Source organism: Rutidosis leptorrhynchoides, chromosome 6 (genome assembly GCF_046630445.1).
Source record: "Rutidosis leptorrhynchoides isolate AG116_Rl617_1_P2 chromosome 6, CSIRO_AGI_Rlap_v1, whole genome shotgun sequence".
In the NCBI taxonomy this organism is placed as follows: Eukaryota; Viridiplantae; Streptophyta; class Magnoliopsida; order Asterales; family Asteraceae; genus Rutidosis; species Rutidosis leptorrhynchoides.
In genome coordinates this window covers 401466021-401488483 of record NC_092338.1, presented here as the reverse complement: position 1 = coordinate 401488483, position 22463 = coordinate 401466021, and the positions used below count along the sequence as shown (strand labels likewise).

At 34.0% G+C, this 22463-nt stretch overlaps 1 protein-coding gene across 1 annotated transcript; it reads left to right on the top strand.

Moving 5' to 3' along the window:
- Positions 1 to 20756: 20756 nt before the first annotated feature.
- LOC139855053 (uncharacterized) lies at positions 20757 to 21248 on the top strand. Its single transcript, XM_071844312.1, has one exon. It carries the CDS (start codon positions 20757 to 20759, stop codon positions 21246 to 21248), a length of 492 nt encoding a protein of 163 aa, XP_071700413.1.
- Positions 21249 to 22463: the final 1215 nt, after the last annotated feature.

Below are 22463 nucleotides of genomic sequence, written 5' to 3'. Positions count from 1 at the left end.
TTTTAAACTCAAAGGTTTACAGAGTATAGGAACTAAACAGTTTCCTTTTTGAGGTAATACAGATAGCGCAAAGAGATAAATGATTCCAGATAAGAATAGTTATGGAAATATCTTCAGAAATATGGAGGATATTTATAATGAAAGATACGATGATATCTTAGAATTTCTAATATCAGAGGATGATGAAGTATGTTGTCTGTAAGGGTTTAGTGTCAGGAGCAAGGTATTCGTTAATGACTTCAACAGACACTGAATCATTTGGATTCTTTGAAGGCAAGTTCAGTCTTTGTGATTTGTCCACAGCCTCCTTCATACTTTGCTCAATCCGTTTTCCAGTTCCAAAACTTCTCTATTTCTGAGCTTTGCTAATACACTAATCTTTATTATCAAACTTTTTACTGCTAAGGTCATTAAAGTTTTTGTTACTTCATCAGCATTTCGAGAACTAGTTCGCGGTTTAGAGTGTTTTTCAGAAACTTCACATTCGAAGTATGTAAGCCTTGGAAATAGACGTTATGTATAACTGTTGGCGTCAACATGCTGTGAGATTTCAAAATACTGATTTCTAATTCCCAATGATTCATATGGCAATTCTCGTTACAAGAGGCAGATGAGTAAATGATGAGGTTTCGATAAATATAATGATTCTTCGAAATGCCCAAGATCAGTGAAGTTGTTGGTAAGTTTATTGCTAATGTGGTGGAATATGAAAGGTTCTCCGGTAACAAAAGGGTAATCACATATATCAAAATTATGATAAGGCTACTCCGAATGAAAAAATTGAAGTTGTCTTGCTGGAGCTGTGATATAATTTGCTACTTTGCAAAGGAATTGCAAGGTTATTTTTGCTAATAAATGCCAAAAGATCTGACACAGATATGTGTTGAATTATGACTTTGGTTTCGAGAGCTTTTTAAGTACATAACTGTGGGTAATATGTGGTTGGATCATCATCTCGATTGCTCATTATTTGAAGTGTCTTCAGAGATTTTCGAAGGGTTTGAACATAGATTGTAATCGTTTGTATACATTTGATGTTCTAACACACTTTTGAAGTCAAAGTATAGCTTTGAAAGATGTAGGAATCTAAAAGTGATGGTACCGGTTATATCTCAAATTGAATTCTGTGATTTTAAAATCAGAATATGTAATTGGGTTTGAATGAGTATTGTTGTTTTGATTTTTATGAAAGAATGTATATTATTGTGAAACTAGGAAGTATAATTGATAATTTGCTTAATCTGATTCGAAGAATGTAACATATTAATTGTGAATTTATATATATATCTCGGGTATTACCTACCCGTTAAAAAAAATTTCACAATTAATATTTTGTACATAAGAATTTTATTACAGTCTTTATGAAAATATATATGTATATATTCTTCTCATATGTAACATAGATTTTAATGAGTTAATACTAAATTAAACTCATTCGATTTACGGTTGGAACTAGAATTGAATAATTCCTTTAAGGCTTTAGAGGTTACATAAGTATTTCTTCAATAATATTGAAATTATGAATCAATACTTCGTTATTTGTTGAGATGTGATGCTGGTTTTTGTTAAATTCTTGTGAACTTCGCAAAGTACGAATGATGTTATCTGAAAAGTTTCGGTTACATCAATGATGAAGTGTAAAATCAAATATATACTTGATTTATTAGGAATTGGAATTTGTTGAATTGAGACAGAGATTGTAGTTAACGATGGTTAAGTCGCGGGTGAGGGACGTACATTATTGCATATTTGTAATATGAATTAACCGAGTAGTTAAGATTCACACACAATAGCTTTAACACGGAAAGATTTACTTTTTTATTTCAATATATATATATATATATATATATATATATATATATATATATATATATATATATATATATATATAAAATATATATATAATTTTTTCAGAGGGAATGAGTTAATTCTTCATAACTTGTTGATACAATATACACGTTATTGATTCGTAATGATGTAAACAGTGATTCTTGAACTGACAGAGTTTGTGATGTTATAGGTGTTGTTGATTCTGATGTTGACTGTACTAACGATGCTGGTGACGCTGACGGTACTGTTGATGCTATTGGTAAAACAAGTTTAACTTGTTAATCACACGCCATTTTTGTCAGGGTTTCTACTCTTCCTTCTATCATTTTGGTTCGCTTAACTGATTTATGGTTAGGGCTAGATTAGATAATCTCTAAGACTTTAGAGATTATATAATCGCCGCAGAATGTTTCTCCAATGAAGTTATGAATTAATACTTCGTCAGTTATTGTTGTTGGTACTCCTTGGTATCTATGGTACGTATGACGTTGATACTCGTGGGACAGATTGTGAAGTTGAGGTTTACAACGCGGTTGTGGTTGGAGGTGGTAATGGTACTGTTGGCGTTGATGATGGTGGTACTGGTTATGTTGCTGATGCTACTGCTGGTGTTTGTAATCTCTGAACCATATTCTCCAAAGCCACTACCCGAGCGCGAAGTTCGTTGACTTCTTCTATTATTCCAGGATGATTGTCGGTCGGAACGAGGGGATAAATAAAATCTAGAATTTGATGTAGTATATAATCGTGACGAGATACCCTGGAAATGAGAGAGAAAATGGTGTCTCGAACAGGTTCGCCGGTAAGTGCTTCAGGTTCTTCGCCAAGAGGACAATGTGGTGGATGGAAAGGATCGCCTTCTTCTTGTTTCCAATGATTGAGGAGGCTACGAACCCATCCCCAATTCATCCAGAATAGGTGATGACTGATTGGTTGATCCATTCCGGTCACACTGCTTTCGGAGCTTGAGTGAGATTCTATTTCGGAATCCGAGTGACTTGAACTGATGACAAATTCCATTTCGTACGATTGGATAAAGGATTTTTCGATATAAAATGATTTTTCGGCTATCGGGTGGTATTCTATTTACCTAGGATATCTATATATAGAGATCAAAAGATTTCATAGATTACGGAGGAATTTGCGGGATATGTCAGGTAAAGTTTAAAGTAACAGATACGATAAGATATGATTTAGCAGATACGCTAAGATATGAATTTTGTCTATACACTACTCATGCAATTAATGTAGCAAGACGTGTCTAGACTAATAATGATAAGCAGGTAATTTCCTATGGATGATAAGTAGATGATTTCTGACTAGAAATGATAAGCAAAACTTTTGACATGCAGACACGGTCGAAGTCCAGACTCACTAATGCATCCTAACGACTTATCAGTTATACACACTAATGCAGACCTGGTTCGCTAAGACCACCGCTCTGATACCAACTGAAAGGACCCGTTCATATACATTATAAATGATTCACAATAGTTGATTACATTGTGAGGTATTTGACCTCTATATGATACATTTTACAAACATTGCATTTGTTTTTAAAAGACAAACTTTCTTTACATCGAAAATTGACAGGCATGTATACCATTTCATAATATCCACTATTCAACTATAAATTGACTTAATAATAATAATCTTTAATGAACTCAATGACTTGAATGCAACGTTCTTCGAAATATGCCATGAAAGACTCCAATTAATATCTTTAAAATGAGCAAATGCACAGCGGAAGATTTCTTTAATACCTGAGAATAAACATGCTTTAAAGTGTCAACCAAAAGGTTGGTGAGTTCATTAGTTTATCATAATCATTCATTTTCATCATTTTAATAGACCACCAGAATTTCATTTCCAGTTCTCATAAATATACGTCCCATGCATAGAGACAAAAATCATTCATATGGATTGAACACCTGGTAACCGACATTCACAATATGCATATAAGAATATCCCCATCATCCCGGGATCCTCCTTCGGACATGATATAAATTTCGAAGTACTAAAGCATCCGGTACTTTGGATGGGGCTTGTTGGGCCCAATAGATCTATCTTTAGGATTCGCGTCAATTAGGGTGTCTGTTCCCTAATTCTTATATTACCAGACTTAATAAAAAGGGGCATATTCGATTTCGATAATTCAACCATATAATGTAGTTTCGATTACTTGTGTCTATTTCGTAAAACATTTATAAAAATTGCGCATGTATTCTCAGCCCAAAAATATAAAGGGTAAAAAGGCAAATGAAACTCACCATACTGTATTTCGTAGTGAAAATACATATAACGTCATTGAACTAGTGCAAGGTTGGCCTCGGATTCACGAACCTAAATTAATTATATATAATTATATGTTGGTCAATATTTGTCTAAAAATTAGGTCAGGTCATAGTGTACCACAATCCTAATGCTCGAGACTAATATGCAAAAGTCAACAAAAGTCAATTTGACTCAAAATGATTTCTAAAATTTATACCTGATTTTAAATATCGTCGTTTTATATTTTTAAATATTTTAAAAGATTTATTAGAGTAAATAATATAATTCATTTATTAATAAATAAAATTTTATATTAAAATTTATATAATAAAATATACTTTTATATATATTAAGTAATAAAATTTATAGGGTTCATTTAATATCATAAAGATAATATGATAGGTATTATTAAAGTAATTTATTACACGTAGTAAAATATGTTTGCATTACATATTTATTTGATAAAATAATATCTATAATGTTAGTAAGTAAAAGTTGTATTATTTTGTAATAATAATTATTATTATAAAAATATCAATATTTATAATTACTAAGGTGATATTATGATAAAACGATAATTCTAATTATGATAACTTTAATATTTACGATAATTTTTAATATTATCTTTAAAATAATAATTCTATTTAAAATGATAATAAAAATGATATTTTATAGTAACAATGACATTTCTATTAAAATGATAATTTTTGTTAAAATGATAATTTTTGTTAAAATGATAGTTTTGATACTAACGATACTTTTAATAATAATAGTAATGATAAAAATAATAAGAACGATAATTTTATCTAAATCAATATCTTATAATATTTTAATTTCATCATGATACTCTTACTCATTATTTCCTAATCGTTTTGTTTAATAGCTTTTAATCGTCTTTTATATCGTGCTCATAATAATGATAATAATAGTAATCAAAATAATTAGGTGTTACTAATATTAGTTTTAATTACAATAATACTAATAATGATAATTACTATGACATTATTAACGATAATGATAATATAATAATAATAATAATAACAATAACCATTTTTAAATAATGATATATATATTAATAATGATAATAATAATAATGATAATAATAATAATAATAATAATAATAATTAGATAATAATAATAATAATAATAATAATAATAATACTAATTATAACTTTAATGATAATAACGATAGTAATAATAATAAAAAAAACAATTTTTAATGATAAATCCTTTTATTGATAAAGATAATAATAATAATAATAAGATAAAACTAGAACGACGATAATAACGACGATAATAATAATCATTTTTAATAATAATACAAAAATTTGATGGACTATAACTTCAAATTCGTTCATCGAAATCATTCGATATCTAAATAAAAAGTTCTTAATTTTTCGCTAGCTTTCCAACGACATGCATATCTTATACCTTATCTCAGTCGCATATATAACTAATTCAGGATTCAACATAATCTAACTAAAGGCAATATCAAAAGTACAAACATGCATAATCCTATATACTCGAGCACTAGTCAGGGATACACTATTAGTATGTAAAAGTTAAATTATGAGTACTCACGTATCAATATTGAGATTCAATATTGCAGGAAAGGTACGTAGACGCAACGGAGATGATAAACACTATATTGACCTCATTAGCATACCCATGAACCATACCCAATCACCTCCATAGCTATAACCTATAATTTCCTTAATCTAATCCCACTCGAAAAACAATTTTGAAATCACCCGGACCGCACTCCGACGTAATATTTTATGTATACTAATAATATCTTGAAATAATACGGAGTAAATATATATATGTAAATCGATTGAGAGAGTTTAGAGAAAAATATTTTCAAGTTTCTATGAAATAATGAAACCTATTGAATTCTATTTATAATAGATTTTTGAATTATTAAAGTGAATTATTAAAGTATGAATTATTAAAGTGAATTATTAAAGTATGAATTATTAAAGTGAATTATTAAAGTATGAATTATTAAAGTGAATTATTAAAGTCAAAGTAAAGTAAAAAATAAAGTAAAGGTAAAGTTTAAGTATAGTAAAAGTATAAAACTATGTACGTATAATACGCGTATAAATATATATAATATTAATTTAAATCGTTATATATATTTAATAAAATAAAATACAAATATCGTTATCTTTATCATACTGGTTAAGTAATGAGTTGTCAAAAGTGGTTCTAGATATTTATAAAAGTTATATACGTTTTAATAATAAAGTTCTTTTTAAACTAAAAACGTTTTTGTACGTTTGAAACTAAATCAAATAAATATAATAATTTTGTTTTCCAAAACCAAATATATTTTTAAGAATCATTTTATTTAAAGGTTAAAATAATGGAAATCGCTATATCATAAAACGTTTTAGAAAAGTAGAATCATATATATTCATAATAGGTTTCAAGTTTTTAAATTACAGTCTGTTGGTGAAGCATGGGATAAAGTTCAAAGGTTAAATAAACGTATGAAATCATCTTAATGAAAAATGTCGAGTTACTTACTTGTCGATATCCAACATCTAAGTTAGTTACACTTCACGTTCTTACTTATAAATCACTTTACCATTTTCCGAATGTTGTAAAAAAGAATAGACTTCTTAAATCACAGTGGACCTCATAACATAGACCCGTAATCATATCACAATGTATCTGATAAATTAATCATTTGATATTATCTTCTAATTCCATCGATAAACATATTGAAACAAATGCGTTCATGTAAAGTATTATACGTTTAATACTTTATTAATATTCTCAAGTTATAATATATATACATATATATACATATTTATTTATATATAACGGTTCGTGAATCGTTGGAATTTGGTCGAGGTTATAATGAATGCATGAACACAATTTAAAATTCTTGAGATTTAACTTAACAAACTTTGCTTATCGTGTTGGAATAATATAAAGATAAAGTTTAAATTTGGTTGGAAATTTCCGGGTTGTCACAGGATCCCCGTGAAAGTGAGGAGGCTTAGTCGCCAAGAAGTTCTTATAGCTAAACTCCAACTCTCCCACATTTTGAGGTCTAGGAAACCTCCTTTCAACTTCTTCTTTAACGGCATTAGTCATCCGTTCTTGAATCATATCAACAATTTGTTTCGAAACCGACTCTTTGAATATTTGTTTAACCCTTCGTGAGAAAACCGAAACATAGTTTTCTAAAGCGGTCTCGATCTTGGTAGTCATCTCATCTTCCTCTACATGAGAGGGACCACCATTGTCATTCGTATTCGTTCCCTTTCTCGTCTTCATTCTAAAGGTTAAAAAAATGGATTAGACATCACCAACAATTTAATACACATATATACCTATGCATATGATCGGACATCCTTGCTTGAGTTGACTTGTAACCGTAATAGTTGTCGCGACTCACTATTACGCTCACATGCCGTGCCATGCTCAAACGTATCACAACCATCTTGCTCGATGTTCAAAACAATAACACACGGTTAGTAACATCATAACATAGCATAGTTGTCCACTTATGCATCAAAGAACTAATCAAACCCCGTACTGACCCGTAATCCTACAAGTCCCGCATAAAATTCTACAACACAAAAGTCTAAGTCTAGGCGCCTATCTCAAGTCACCTAAATCCCTTAGACTATGCTCTGATACCACTTGTAACAACCCAACCCGCAATCCATACGATAATTTTTTTTTATACAATACAATTACACGCCAATTAAATATGTAACCCAATTCACGAGTTCTATTTAAAGTGCACAACAGTTAATTGTTTACAAAAGGCATGAGGGCCACGAATAAAGTGTAGTACAAGTTTGACCATCTACAAATGATAGTTTATAAACCAAACGACGTTCCAAGCATGGTTTGGGACTAAACTACCCAAAACTAGGCCAACTTCCAAAAGCACCAACAAAGCATCATCACGGGACACCTAATGTCCGATAATCCCCTTGCCCTTAACTGCGCCTGCATCTAAAAAGATAAACAACGAGAGGGTAAGCTAATGCTTAGTGAATGCAATAATTATACATATACATATATAATACACCTACTTGCAAGCACTTACACAAATACGTCATACACGCTAGCAATTTACATGGTATACCATCACAAGTATAACACTAAACCCTTCAAGATCGCAAGCTAGCACCACAATAGCATATATATAACCCGAAATGATATAATATAATACAATACAACGCGTAATTAAGGTTAACCAACGCACAAGGGAATGGTACTTCGAATTTCCCATCGGTGTTCATAACAACCATTAGTGTACAACGAAATATATCACTAACCCCTAGGCGACACGGACAACGAAATATCCGTTCAAGAAATCGTTAGTGTACAACGAAATATATCACTAACTCTTGGGTGATTTGGACAACGAAATATCCATAGTTAGTGTACAACGAAATATATCACTAACTCTTGGTGGTATAAACAACATATACCCCGACCCCTTCCCCGCCCTACAAATAGATACATTATATACACACATGTATAATCATTCCACTCACCTCATGTCTCTTGTGAAAGCTAACCGAGCTTGCAAACCTTCAATGTAACGTACCTATTACATTATGCATTTATTAACATACAAACTAGTTGAATTAAATGCCAACCACAACCCTTGAGCATTTAATGACCCGTTTGCATTAAATGACTCAACTACACCAAAACGCCCATTAATGGCCATGCGCCGTCATAAATCACTAAAAGCTAGTGATTAGGGTTTAACAACATCAACTAACACAAACTTGGTGTATTTCATAACCATTTCACCCGATTAGGTCAACTAGTGCTCTTTTGACTCTTTAACTTACAAATCAAGTCAACTTACACAATAACAACACTTTCATCACTTTAAAAGTGCATTAATGACTAAATCATCATTTAGCACTTACAATCTCAAATCACAAGACCAAACCCTAGATAATAGCTTTTTAGGGTTTCCTTTCAACAATCCAACCCAAAACCCACCCATTTAACCCTCAAATGGGTCACACTAGTTCCATATGAACCAAACCCTAGCTTAAATTAGATAAAACTCAAAACATAGAGTTAAGACTTACCAAGACTATGAACATGTAGCTAGAGATACGATGAACAACTTTAATTCTCGCTTCTAAGATCGATTCACAAAACTTCACCTTCAAATCTCAAGATTAATCTTAGTGGGTTTTATGTTTTGGGAGGAAAATGAGAAAGAAATTGGAAAAGAAAATAAGAAATGAAGATAAGTGGTGGATATTAAAGATTCCATCCAGATCTACACGCGAAAAGACTAAATTGCCCCTAAACCCTATTAAATTTGAGCTGAATTCGGAGTCTGAACTGCAGACTTGCCGCGGCGCGGCAGCTTTGTCGCGGCGTGACATAAAGAAGGAAAAAAGACCCCTCTTAACTCAAGTTCTGATCTGGATTTGCTTTGTTTGTCGCGGCACGACGTTCGCCTGTTCCTGGTCACTTCGACAACAAATCATAATACAAGGTTTCAAACACAAACACAACAACTTCCACCCTTCCTATGCTCGTCTAAACCTCAACCTTAAGTCTCACACGACTTGATGCCAATCACGACACATTCATATACACGTATACGCACGCATTCGAATATACCCAAATATATATATATATATATATATATATATATATATATATATATATATATATATATATATATACACACATATACACATATACATATATGCACTCGCACCTAACTAACACTTTAGTTCATTTAATCACATAACGAGTAAGTTATAAGCGTACTATTGATTAAGTACGTACCTTTAGATGTGCACGGGAAAACAGGGTGTTACACAATTATAGTATGAGTGTACAACAAACCGCTAAACCCATTTAATCAACAAAGCATAATTAAATGCTCAAATGCTACCAATAGAATGTAACAGACTGAAACCCGGGCTAGAAGTAAGAAGACTATTTTTCCCTTAGGTTTATGTATGCATTATTATATGCTTTTATTTTAATAATATGTTTATTATTAATCGTGTTTGTGATTAAGGCCAGTTTGTGACAAGGGTCACAGAATAGGTTCGTTTGTTGAAATTGGACTCCGTTAGGGCTGTTTAAAGAAGTACGAATGATATCAGATAACTAATAAATACATGTGTGTTGTGGGGGATAGATTTTGAACCCTTTAAGTGTATCTAATCTGCTTCATATTTTCACTTCTTGAAACTTCTAAAAAAACCCGTACCTAGTTTGTATCACCTCAAACCTAAGTAAATCTAAGTGTGTAATTGGATCAAAAAGGTTTAGAAACTGTAATCTTGCATCTTAATGATCATCAAACCAGGTTAGTTTGCTTGAATATGGCTATGATTCTTGGTGTAATTGGGGTTTTGGGTGTAAATGGGTTTTGTGACTTAAATTAGCTCGAATCTATTTGTTTTGAGGTTGTTTGTGTTGTTTGCTGCTTGCTAAATGATCTATATGTGTGGTATGTGCTTCGTGAGCTAGCAATTTGCTAGAAACATCACAAATAATGATTTTTGGGTTGAAACCTGTCAAAACAATTGTTGTTGATGTTCTTCCTCACTCGCACGAGTGAGCATTCACTCGTACGGTTGCGGTGGTCAACCGTGTAAGTAACTAGAGGGGGGTGAATAGTTACTTGATACGATTTTTAAACTTTTTCGATGATCAACAAGGTTCGAACAATCCTTGATCAATGTGTGATGTGTTTATGTTTGTTATAATCCCTTTGAAAGGTTACCTCCAACTTAGATCAACTTGTTTTCACCTTGGACAAGTACTAATCCCCAATGAGATTAATCAACTCCCTAGTTTCCTTTAAAGAAGATGATAGCTAAGCTAGCATATGCTTCTAATTACAAAAGTACAAAGACTCACCCTTTTCTAGTGATGAAAATCCTAAGACTATTCTAAGGATTATTACAACACTATGTAACCTTACAAAGATAGTAATTTGAAAGTAATTTTACAAAATCCCTTCTATAATCTATGAGATTATAGAACTTCTCTTGCTATTCACAAACATATGTATAAGTGTTATGTTCTTGTGATTCTCTGATGATTTTGAGTTGTAGCATGCAAGAGGTCCCAATCTTCAAAGTTCTCCAAGTCTTTCTATTTATATGGAGAGATAAAAAAATAGCTGTTTCTGCGGCTTGGACCACGGTCGACCGTGGGTCGACCGCACGCGATCCAGTCCAAAATTCATATTCGTTGTATAGCCATTTGAATCAGTTTTGAACATTAATCTTTGGATCCTTTACTTCATTTAACACCTGCAAAAGATACCCAACATCCTATACAAGTACTATATGCATTAAATGGTCATTTGCCTTGGATGTGTTGCCTTGATAATGACTTGTCATGTACAGAGTGGAAAGTCTAACATTCTTGGATACAAGTCATGAGAATCATTTGAGGGTATCTCAGTTTTGTTATAATCTTTTGTTTGTAATTAACACATTTGCTAAATCCCTATTGGTTGGTCAACATGTCATTGATGACAACAACCCACTTTAATCACAAAGCATGCTAGTATTTAAATTTGAAATTATTTGTAATTAATTAAGTGTGTTAATGATGTCTTTACAATTTAAACATGTAATATCAATTAATTATGTTGCAAGACATCAAGTTAAATCAAGTTTAAACTTATTCATAAACTTTATTTTAGACTTAAGCAAACCTATGCGTGGTAATGATTCATTGTCTTTTAAGATTACTAAATTATGACATTTTAAGCATTATCCATCACAAGCATATATTGAAGTAGTCCACATACTAGTTGGTGGAATCCCAAGTTGTAAAACATAGCAAGACAAGGTTCATACATACACATATTAAGTAACTACTTAGCATTTAGCACTTAGCACATAGTCAAATAATACACATGTATTAATAGCAAGTAGTTAAGTAATATTCATGTAATGACTAGCAAAAGATCACTAATTAATCTAGGATCAGATATATAGTGATAACATATCATTGAACTAAGTCTATGTAGGTTTTACTTGCAAAGTGACCTTTGCAAGATTAATGTATAAGTATACATTAATGTCCAACACATGTACAAGGAAGGAGAAACTCTTGGTTGGGAATTAATGACCATCCTACGTATATCTATATACATTTTAGATGTACATATTTCCCTACAACACTTATATGTTTTCCTTAATCAAGGCTTAATCGTCATTAAGGTGTCATTACGTGTAATTAACCAAGATTAGTGTTCTAGTGACCAAAACTCCTTTCGGTATGATGGAGGCAACTATTCTAAGCATGTTTAAACAAGTTTCATGAATAATAGATGCCCCGAAGTGGTCGAACTAAAAATGGTGGGAATTAGGACAGAACCTTTCATGTTCGACCCACGGTTGACCGCGAAGTCGACCGTGTACACCTAATTTCATAAATCAGGGTGCAAGGCTCCACGATCTGACTTGCGGTCGACCGTGGACCTAACCGTGTAGCTTTCATTTTCCGTTTAAACTTTATTTAGGTTTTGGTCTTTTGCTAGAGTAAGTGTGGATTAGTAAACTTGTATATTTATGTCAAGATGCTACCATCACCTCTAGTTTTGTGCATATGTCATCATCAAAACACTTATTGTTATGGGTTAAGATTAGAATAGTTATTAAGCATAATCCCACATTAACCCACATACTCCCCCAACAAACTGCATGGTGAACCGTGCGAGTGAGTGAGTATTATGACAGTTGTCTTGTTTGAGATAATCCGTACGGTTGAGATGTGACTCCTACGAGTCACTTGTCACTCGTGTGATCAACCGTACAGATCTTCTATTGGTGATTTGAATGTTTGGTTAAGGATCAAATGTACGTGATAGTGCTCTAAATGAACATATATTTAGTATCAATATCCTTCCAATATGTAAAGCTTTTAGTTACAATTATTCTATTTTGATGTAATATTCGTTTAAATAAATAAGTGCGAAGACAAAAGAAGAAAATGACGATTTGAAGACGCAAATGACCAAAAAGCTCAAATGTACAAGATATAATTCAAGTGGTTCAATTTATTGATGAGAAACGTCTAAAAATTACAAGAGTACAAACCGTAGAACGCAAAGTACAAGATATCTACGCGTACGAAAGGACGTTCGAAAATCCGAAACCGAGACATGAACCGAGCATCAACGTGCGAGTCAACGGAGCGAAAATTACAAGTCAACTATGCACAAGAATATAATATATATATATAATTAATATAAATTATATATATTATATATATATTTAAATAAAACGTCGGCAAAGAAGAAAACAAATCAATGTTAGCTATCATAGAGGGCCATGCGATCGCATGGCCTGGAGGCATAAACTCCATGCGATCGCATGGCAGTGAATGTCAGGCCACATCTATAAATTGAGCAATTTTCGGACGAATGATGTACATCTTTTTCCTTTCTTTCCTCTGATCAAATTATATATATTTATATTTATAATTTTAAGTTTAATTTAAGATTAATAATAATTGGGTTATTGTACGAAAGGTTTTAAGATTTTGTAAGTCAAAATTTTGTCCGTGCAACGCTACACAATTAATCACCACTGTAAGCTTTGTTCTTCCTTTTTAATTTATTGTCTCGTAACTAAGTTATTATTACGCTTATTTGAGCCGAACTAATCGTGATGTTAGACTAAATATTAAGACGAGGTTATTGGATTTTATACCATAATTTGGATTTGGACAAAAGACCGACACTTGTGGACATTGGACTAATAACTATTAATAGATGGGGGTATTATCTAATCAAATGACAACTAGTTGGAATCTGTCAAACCTATCTTCAAATTAGTTAATCTAATAATTATTAAATGATTATGAATGTTCTATTTAGTGACGTTTATACGACATCTTTTAGAAATCATTTAATTTAATCAATTGGATTGGGTAATTTATTATTCATTATGGCCAAGTGAATAAATTAATATTCATATCTCATTAAAACAGGGGTGGATTACATTCAAGGGTAATTGGTGTAATTATTAACAAAGTATTAAAACCTTGGATTATACGCAGTCGATAACCTGGTGTAATCATTAAACAAATTATTAAAACCTTGTTACAGTTCGAATCCCTAATTAGTTGGAATATTTGACTTCGAGAATAAGGTTAATTTGACGAGCATTTTATAATTATGACTGATGAACTATTATGGACAAAAACCAGATAGGTTTCAAATAATCCATGACAAAGGACAATTAACCCAGAGTAATAAATTAAAATCAAAACGTCAAACATCATGGTTACGGAAGTTTAAATAAGCATAATTGTTTTATTTTATGTCTCATCGTACTTTTATTTACTGTCAATTTATTTACTGTTATTTTATTTATCGTTATTTATTTTACGCACTTTAATTATTGTCATTTATTTTTACGCTTAAAAATATAAAATCGATAAACAGGTCATTAAACGGTAAAACCCCCCTTTTATAATATTACTACCTATATATAATTATATATATTTTTATACAAATATAATTGTTTAAAAATATAGTGTACGCAATAAGCCGTCTCCCTGTAGAAGGAATCGTACTTACTAAAAACTACACTACTCTACGATTAGGTACACTGCCTATAGTGTTGTAGCAAGGTTTAAGTATATCCCATCTATATAAATAAATAAAACTTGTGTAAAATTGTATCGTATTTCGTAATAAAAATAATAGTATTTCGTATACTCCGCTGCACACATCAGTACGAGTGAAGTGTCAATTGCACGGTTGAGGGTTCTCAAACGTGTGTATCGATGCTACTCGTACGGTTGATAGATCAGTTTTTTTAAATGCTTAAGTGTTTGTGATTATGTTGATGTTTTATAGTTGAGATAATATCAAGACTTGATTACTGACTGGGTTATGTCTATTCTTAGGTGAAAAGAATATAAAGAAAGCTCATTCGTCAGAATTTGAGCTATTGTTGGTAATTGGTGAGTGGGTCTATCATTAGATAGAGTTTAAGTAGCAAGTCATGCTACTGTGATTTATCCTGATTACCTTGTGTAATGTAGTGATTGGCATGCTACTTGGATAGTTGCATGCCTTGTTGTTGTATAATATATGTGCGCACTGTGTTTGACGCCAACCGAGGCTGGGTCAGGTTGGGAATCCACCATGGCTAGGTTAGGTCGGGTTCTTATGAGGTTAACCGAGGCTGGGTCAGGTTGGGTCCAAGTCCTACAGTCTGTATAATATAGCATAGAAGGACGCATGTGTTGCATTTAGACGGTTATGCAGAGACTTGGTAAGAAGGACCATCGGTAGATCCTAGCCCGATCAGCTAGGTTCATTTGCTAGTAAAAGCCACCGATCCTCATGTTGTCAGTGATTGTATGCTAGTTGCGTGGTTGGCATAGTTGTTATTGCTATTGTATGATTCATACTTATGCTTATCTATAGATAGATTCCATTCACCTAGCGGTGCGCTAATCCCCCACATTCCTCCCCTGCAGGTTTAGGTACTGCTGTTGGGATCGGGTGTTGATGTTGAAGACATATTTGACCCTGCAAACTCTGATGTGAACTCTTGTAATAAACGTTTTGTAAAAAGTAACTCCGTGGTGTATTTATTAGCTTACTATGGCGTGCTTTGTGTAATAATGTAATATTGTTGTGTTGCGTTATATTAAATTAAAGTCTTTCGATGTGTTAAAAAAATGGCCGATGTTACAAGTGGGTATCAAAGCATAGGTTTGGCAGTAAGTACATGCTTGTATCTTGTTCCCAAACCTAGTGTCAAGTTAATCATGTTCGCGGGTGGGGCTAAGTGAATGCAGTGATACATGTGTGTTAGTTATGTTGTGCTAACCAGTTATCCACTAAGCTTTTGTGTGAGCTATTTTGTAGCAAAGGTATGGCTGACAGGAATGCAAACACTACCGGCCCGACTAACCCCCAGAACATACAGGTCACCTGATGTGGGTTTTGAGTCTGATGATGACCAGCAGAATTATATACTTGGTTAGAAAGAAAACTAAAAGAAGCTCAAGATAGAGTTACTGCTGCGTAAAACAATGATACACCACCTGGTTATACAACTGCACAATCTCAAACAGTACCCAATGTGAACTAGACTCAGTTCCAATACCCAATGCAAAACCAAATACCCCAATAGTACTTTATGCCACTACATAATGCCTTCTCTTACCAAAATTCGATAATGACGAACCCTTATCTAATACTGATGTTTCCACAATCGTATGTTCAACCCCACAAGAAGTGTACATATAAGCAATTCTTAGATTTCAAACCCTTAGAGTATATGGGAAGTTCTAACCCGATGGAAACTTTGAATTGGTTGATGGAAGTAGAAAGAGCTATGAAAGCTTGTCAATGTGAACCAGAGCTGAGGGTTATGTATGCCAGTAGATTGATAAAAGATAGACTGGAGCTGAATTTTTTTGAGCAATACTACACCTCGTTTGACCTTAACCCATTGAAGGCTGCATTTTTAGAAATGAAAATGACACCTCAGATGACAATCGGTGAAGTGATTGAATAGTTCATGGATAATTTGAGGTTTATGTCTAAGTGGGTACCACATGAAGCATCAAGAATTCAGCATTTCGTAAATGTGATCTTGTCGGAGTATAGAATGTCAGTGAGAATGGCAACGAGTTTCTCCCAAGACTTTGTTATGATCAAAATGGTGGAAAATGACAAGAGGAATGATGACAGAGAGTGTGATGACTCTGGGTGGTCAAACTATTAGTTAATCCAGTGGCAAGTCAAAGAAATCATTTGGGTTTAGACAGAAGGGCAAGAGTAGACTGAGTAGTTCTGGATCGGGTTCAGGTCGAGGTGAATGGTGTAAGACGTGTAGATCATCACATAGTGGTCAATGCTTAGAAGCTACCAGAAGATGTTTGAGATGTGGGGTGGTAGGGCATGAGTCCCAAGTTTATTCAGTTCTAGTAAATGTGTGTTGGAATTGTCATCAACCAGGGCATCATGCTACAAGCTATCCAGTTGCAAAGAATGTGAGTTTTGGGACAGGGTCAGGGGTACGTTCTACATCATCCTGAGGGTCTACTACTTTGAGTGGCAGAAGAGGAACACCTCCCCAACAGTAGAGGCCAGAGCTTTTCAAATGTCAGTTAAGACAGCTACTGAAACTGATAATGTGATCACCAGTATGTTTCTAATCAACTCAATACATGCTAGTGTATTGTTTGATTGTGGTGCGAATAACTCCTTTATGTCATTGCACTTTTGTGTTAAGTTGAAATTTCCTGCTACTGTGTTGCCTGAGCCAGTTAGAGTAGAGGTAGCTGATGGTAAGACCACACCCGTCACAACGTTTGTGTCTGGGGTTTGTATTTATATTGAAGGGAAGTCATTTCCTATGACTTATTTGGTGTTACCCATTCCTAGTTTTGATGTAGTGTTAGGTATGGATTGGTTGAGCCCACTTAGGGCTAGTATTAAGTGCGATAGGAAGATTATTACCTTCTATATGACCGATGGAACCCGTTTTGTGTCCCGAGGGGAACGAGGTGCGTATGGTTCTCCATTAAATTCGATGATGAAGGCGAATAAGTCGTTAGATAAGGGTTGTGAATCGTTTCTTGCATATGTGATTGTTGCTAAGAAAGAAAAGAAAACAGTTTTCGATATTCCTGTGGTTTTTGAATTCCCAGAGGTGTTTCCAGATGAGTTACTAACTCTGCCACCAGTGAGCGAAGTTGAGTATAAGATTGAATTAGTGCCAGGAACTACTTCAGTTGCTAAAGTCCCGTATCATTTAGCTTCATCTGAGATCCGTGAGATGATATCACAGATTCAGGAACTGTTAGATCGTGGGTTTATTCGACCAAGTTCTTTAATGTGGGGTGCTCCGGTGCTATTTGTTACAACGAAAGATGGGTCAATGCATATGTGTATCGATTATCGTGAGTTGAACAAAAGAACAGTGAAGAATAAATACAGATTGCCTAGAATAGATGATTTGTTCGATCAGTTAAAGGGTGCTTCGTATTTTTCAAAGATAGATTTACGGTTTGGGTATCATCAGGTTCGTGTTTCGGAATCGAATATACTAAAGACAACATTCAGAAAGAGGTATGGTCATTACGAGTTTTTGGTAATGCCCTTTGGGTTGACAAATACGCCAGCAGTTTTTATGGATTTGATGAATAGAGTTTGACGTCCGTTTCTTGACAAGTTTGTAATAGTGTTTATCGATGATATCCTAGTATATTCTAGTACAAAAGTCATTCATGTGATTCGTTTGAGACAAGTTTTGGAACTATTAAAATTTGAAAAGTTGTATGCAAAATTTTCAAAGTGTGAGTTTTTGGTTACGAGTAGTTCAGTTTTTGGGTCACGTGATTTGTGCCGAGGGTATTAAAGTTGATCCATCAAAGATAGAAGCGGTAATGAATTGGAATTTAACGAGGACTCCGATTGAGATTAAGAGTTTTCTGGGATTAGTTGGTTATTATCGCCGATTTATAAAAGATTTCTCGAAAATAGCGGGTCCATTGTGTAACATCCCGTCCCACATTGGTTAGAGGAAGAACATAGTCCCAAATTGGTTAGAGAACAAACATATTGGTCCATTATAAAGTTATAAGTTAGAGTTGTGGCTAATTAGTATCTCCCACCATGATTTTTAGTTGAAACCTAGAGATACCCGGTTAGTTTACTACTTATGCTTATGTAGGGCGATTATCTCTCGGGTTGCGATGAGCACTCGGCTCATGCATCGGTTGGGGCCTATTCGAGGGTCGTTTCATCTGGTATCAGAGCGATAAGCCTCTCAGGGTGTGGCATATACTCGTTCCGTGTATCTCCTGAGGTATCCTCACTGGGTGTGACGGGCACGATGCTCGTACATCTAATGGGATATGGATCCTGGGTTTTGAAAATTTTTCTGCCTGACGAGGATGTCAGGAATTTAAGTGGGGGGTTTTGTAACAACCTGTCCCACATCAGCTACATAATGAAAGTATTGGTCCCTTATAAGCTTAGAGTTGTGGTTAATTAGTATCTCCGACCATGGTTTTTAGTTGAAAACTGGAAATACCCGCTTAGTCCACTGCTTTAGCTTGTAATAGGTGATTGTCTCTCAGGTTGCGATGGGCACTCAGATCTTGTATCTCTTGGGGCCGATATGCGGGTTGTTTCACATTGACCAAGTTGACTAGAATAGATGTAGCCTTTCGATGGAGTGATGAACAAGAAAAGGCTTTTCATACTTTGAAACATTTGTTATGTCCGGCTCCTGTGTTAGCATTACCAGAAGGTTCAGATGACTTCGTGGTTTATTGTGATGCGTCATTGGCAGGGTTTGGTTATGTATCGATGCAGATAGATAAAGTAATTGCCTACGCCTTGTAACAGTTGAAAATTCATGAGAGAAACTAGCTAGTGCATGATCTTGAAATGGCTGAAGTAGTGTTTGCGTTGAAATTGTGGAGATATTATTTGTATAGAACCCATTGTGTTATTTGTACAGATCATAAGAGTTTGCAATATATATTCTCTCAAAAAAATTGAATATTCGTTAGAGACGGTTGCAAGAGTTGATTAAAGACTACGATTGTGAAATCAAGTACCATCCGGGTAAAACGAATATTGTAGCAGATGTGTTAAGTCGTAAAAGTTCTGATGCGAATGTGAATTTCTTTGTTTGAGCATAACTTGAGATTTAATTGACCAACTGAAAATTGTTCAAGCCTGTGCTCTGGAGGATAAACATTAAATCTAAACAAATGAATTAATGAAAATTTAATTTAACCAATGACTCACGTGGACTTAAAACTTTAAATAACCGTATTTTGGTACCTATGCTTGGAGACTTGAGAGATTTGATCATGAATGAAGCTCACAAATCCAGACTGACAGTACATCCAGGTAGTAATAAAATGTATCATGACTTGAAATCTGTGTACTGGTGGCCAACTATGAAAACATACATCATTTGTTATGTTGAAAAGTGTCATGTGTGTATACAAGTGAAAGCTAAACATCAGAAATCGTATGGGTCGTTACGTCAGTTACAGATTCCATAATGGAAATGAGAACACATAACGATGGATTTTGTGACAAAATTACCTAGAACTCAGAGGAAACGTGATATGCTTTGGGTAATAGTTGATCGTTTGATCAAGAGTGCTCATTTTCTTGCTACTCATGAGACAGTATCACTAAGTGAACTTGCCAAGTTATATGTAAAAGATATAGTCAGCCGTCATGGTGTGCCGTTATCGATTGTGTCAGACAGAGATTCTAGATTTCTGTCAAACTTCTGCAACAGTCTGCAACAAAATCTAGGTACACGTGTTAATTTGAGTACAGATTATCATCCCCATATAGTCTGTCAAATTGAAAGAACGATACAGACTTTGGATGATATGTTAAGAGCTTGTGTATTAGAGTATGGTGTTCATGGGATTCACATCTACCGTTAGTTGAATTCACGTATAATAATTCGTATCATTCGAGTATAAGAATTCTACATTATGAAATGTTATATGGTCATCGTTAAAGAACTCTGACTTGTTGGTTAGAAGCAGAGGAGAAATAATTTGCAGGTCCCGAAATTGTTCAAATGATAGCTTAGAAAGTTTCTATTCCTCGAGAAAAGTTAAAAGCTTCTGGAGATAGACAAAAGATGTATGCCGATCCGTGTAGACGTCTGGTAACCTTTAGTGTGAGTGGTCGTGTGTATTTCAAAATTTCACCGTGGAAAGGGGTTATCAGATTAGGTAAACGTGGTAAGCTTGCACCAAGATACATTTGGCCGTTCCCGATCAGTGAGGTTTTGAACGACCAGACAGTTGTGTTAGACCTTCGATCAGAGTTAGCGGGTATTCATAATACCTTCAATGTGTGCTATTTGCGTAAGTGTAAGGTCAGGGATGAGACACAGATCATACCATTAGTAGACTTAAAGGTTGATTTGAATAAAAAATTGGTTGAGGAGCCAATTCGTGTAGTTGACCGAAAAGTCATAAAGTTGAGAAAGAAACAATTTCTGATGGTATTGATAGAGTGGAAACAAAGTTTGGCGTCTAATATTACATGGGAGACAGAATATTTGATGAAGACTCGTTACCCTCATTTGTTTGACCAGGACAAGATTTTGAGGATGGAATCTCTTTAAGGGGGTGGATTTGTAACAGACTGAAACCTGGGCTAGAAGTAAGAGGACTATTTTACCCTTAGGTTTATGTGTGCATTATTATATGTTTTTATTTTAATAATATATTTATTATTAATGGTGTATGTGGTTAAGACCAGTTTGTGACAAGGGTCACAGAACAGGTTCGTTTGTTGAAATTGGATGCTTAAAGAAGTATGAAAGATATCATATTACTGATAAATACCCGTGTGTTGTGGGGGATAAATTTTGAACCCTTTAAGTGTATCTAATCTGCTTCATATTTTCACTTCTTCAAACTTCTAAAAAAAACCCGTACCTAGTTTGTATCACCTCAAACCCTAAGTGAATCTAAGGTGTAATTGGATCAAGAAGCTTTAGAAAGTGTTATCTTACATCTTAGTGATCATCAAACCAGGTTAGTTTGCTTGAATCTAGCTTTGATTCTTGGTGTAATTGGGTTTTTGGGTGTAAATAGGTTTTGTGACTTAAATTAGCTTGAATCTAGTTGTTTTGAGGTTGTTTGTGTTGTTTGCTGCTTGCTAAATGAGCTATATATGTGTGATATTGCCCATCTTTCATATATTTATCAGGGCAATATCCTTCATTTTTGGTCCTTCGGATACGGTTTTTAGCTATTATTCATGAGTTTTTGGAAGATTATAATTTGAGAGCCGAGAAGTGATAAATTAAGAGTTTTATGGTATTATTGAGCGTTTACAGCAGTTCATATGATAAGGGATGATTTTGGTTATGATTTTATCAAGTTCTAAGTCAAAAGGAGGAAGAATTGCTGACTACGAAAGTGCGCACCGCGCAGATGGTTGCGCACCGCGCAAACAGTGCAAAACCAGATCAGGGATTTCAAGATTTCGGGGCACCAGTCTTGTTTAGTGAAAAGCGCGCCGCGCAGATTTTTGCGCACCGCGCAAAAGCGGCCGCCCAGCTATTTTTCAGGTATAAAAGGTTGCAGATTTTATTTTCAAGTGTTATCTTTTGGCAGCCGATTTTTGGAGCTTGTAGGTGCGATTTTCTGCAACTTTTGGGGAATTCCAAGGTTCTTATAATGCTCCAATCATTACGATTTCAAGGATCGATCCAACTAATCTTCAAGATTCATCGTGTTAGGTTGATTCTTAATTATCCAAAGATGTTTTCTCTTTTATTTATTACTTTGATTTTTATTGTTGCCATGATTATTGGCTAAGTTCTTTTATG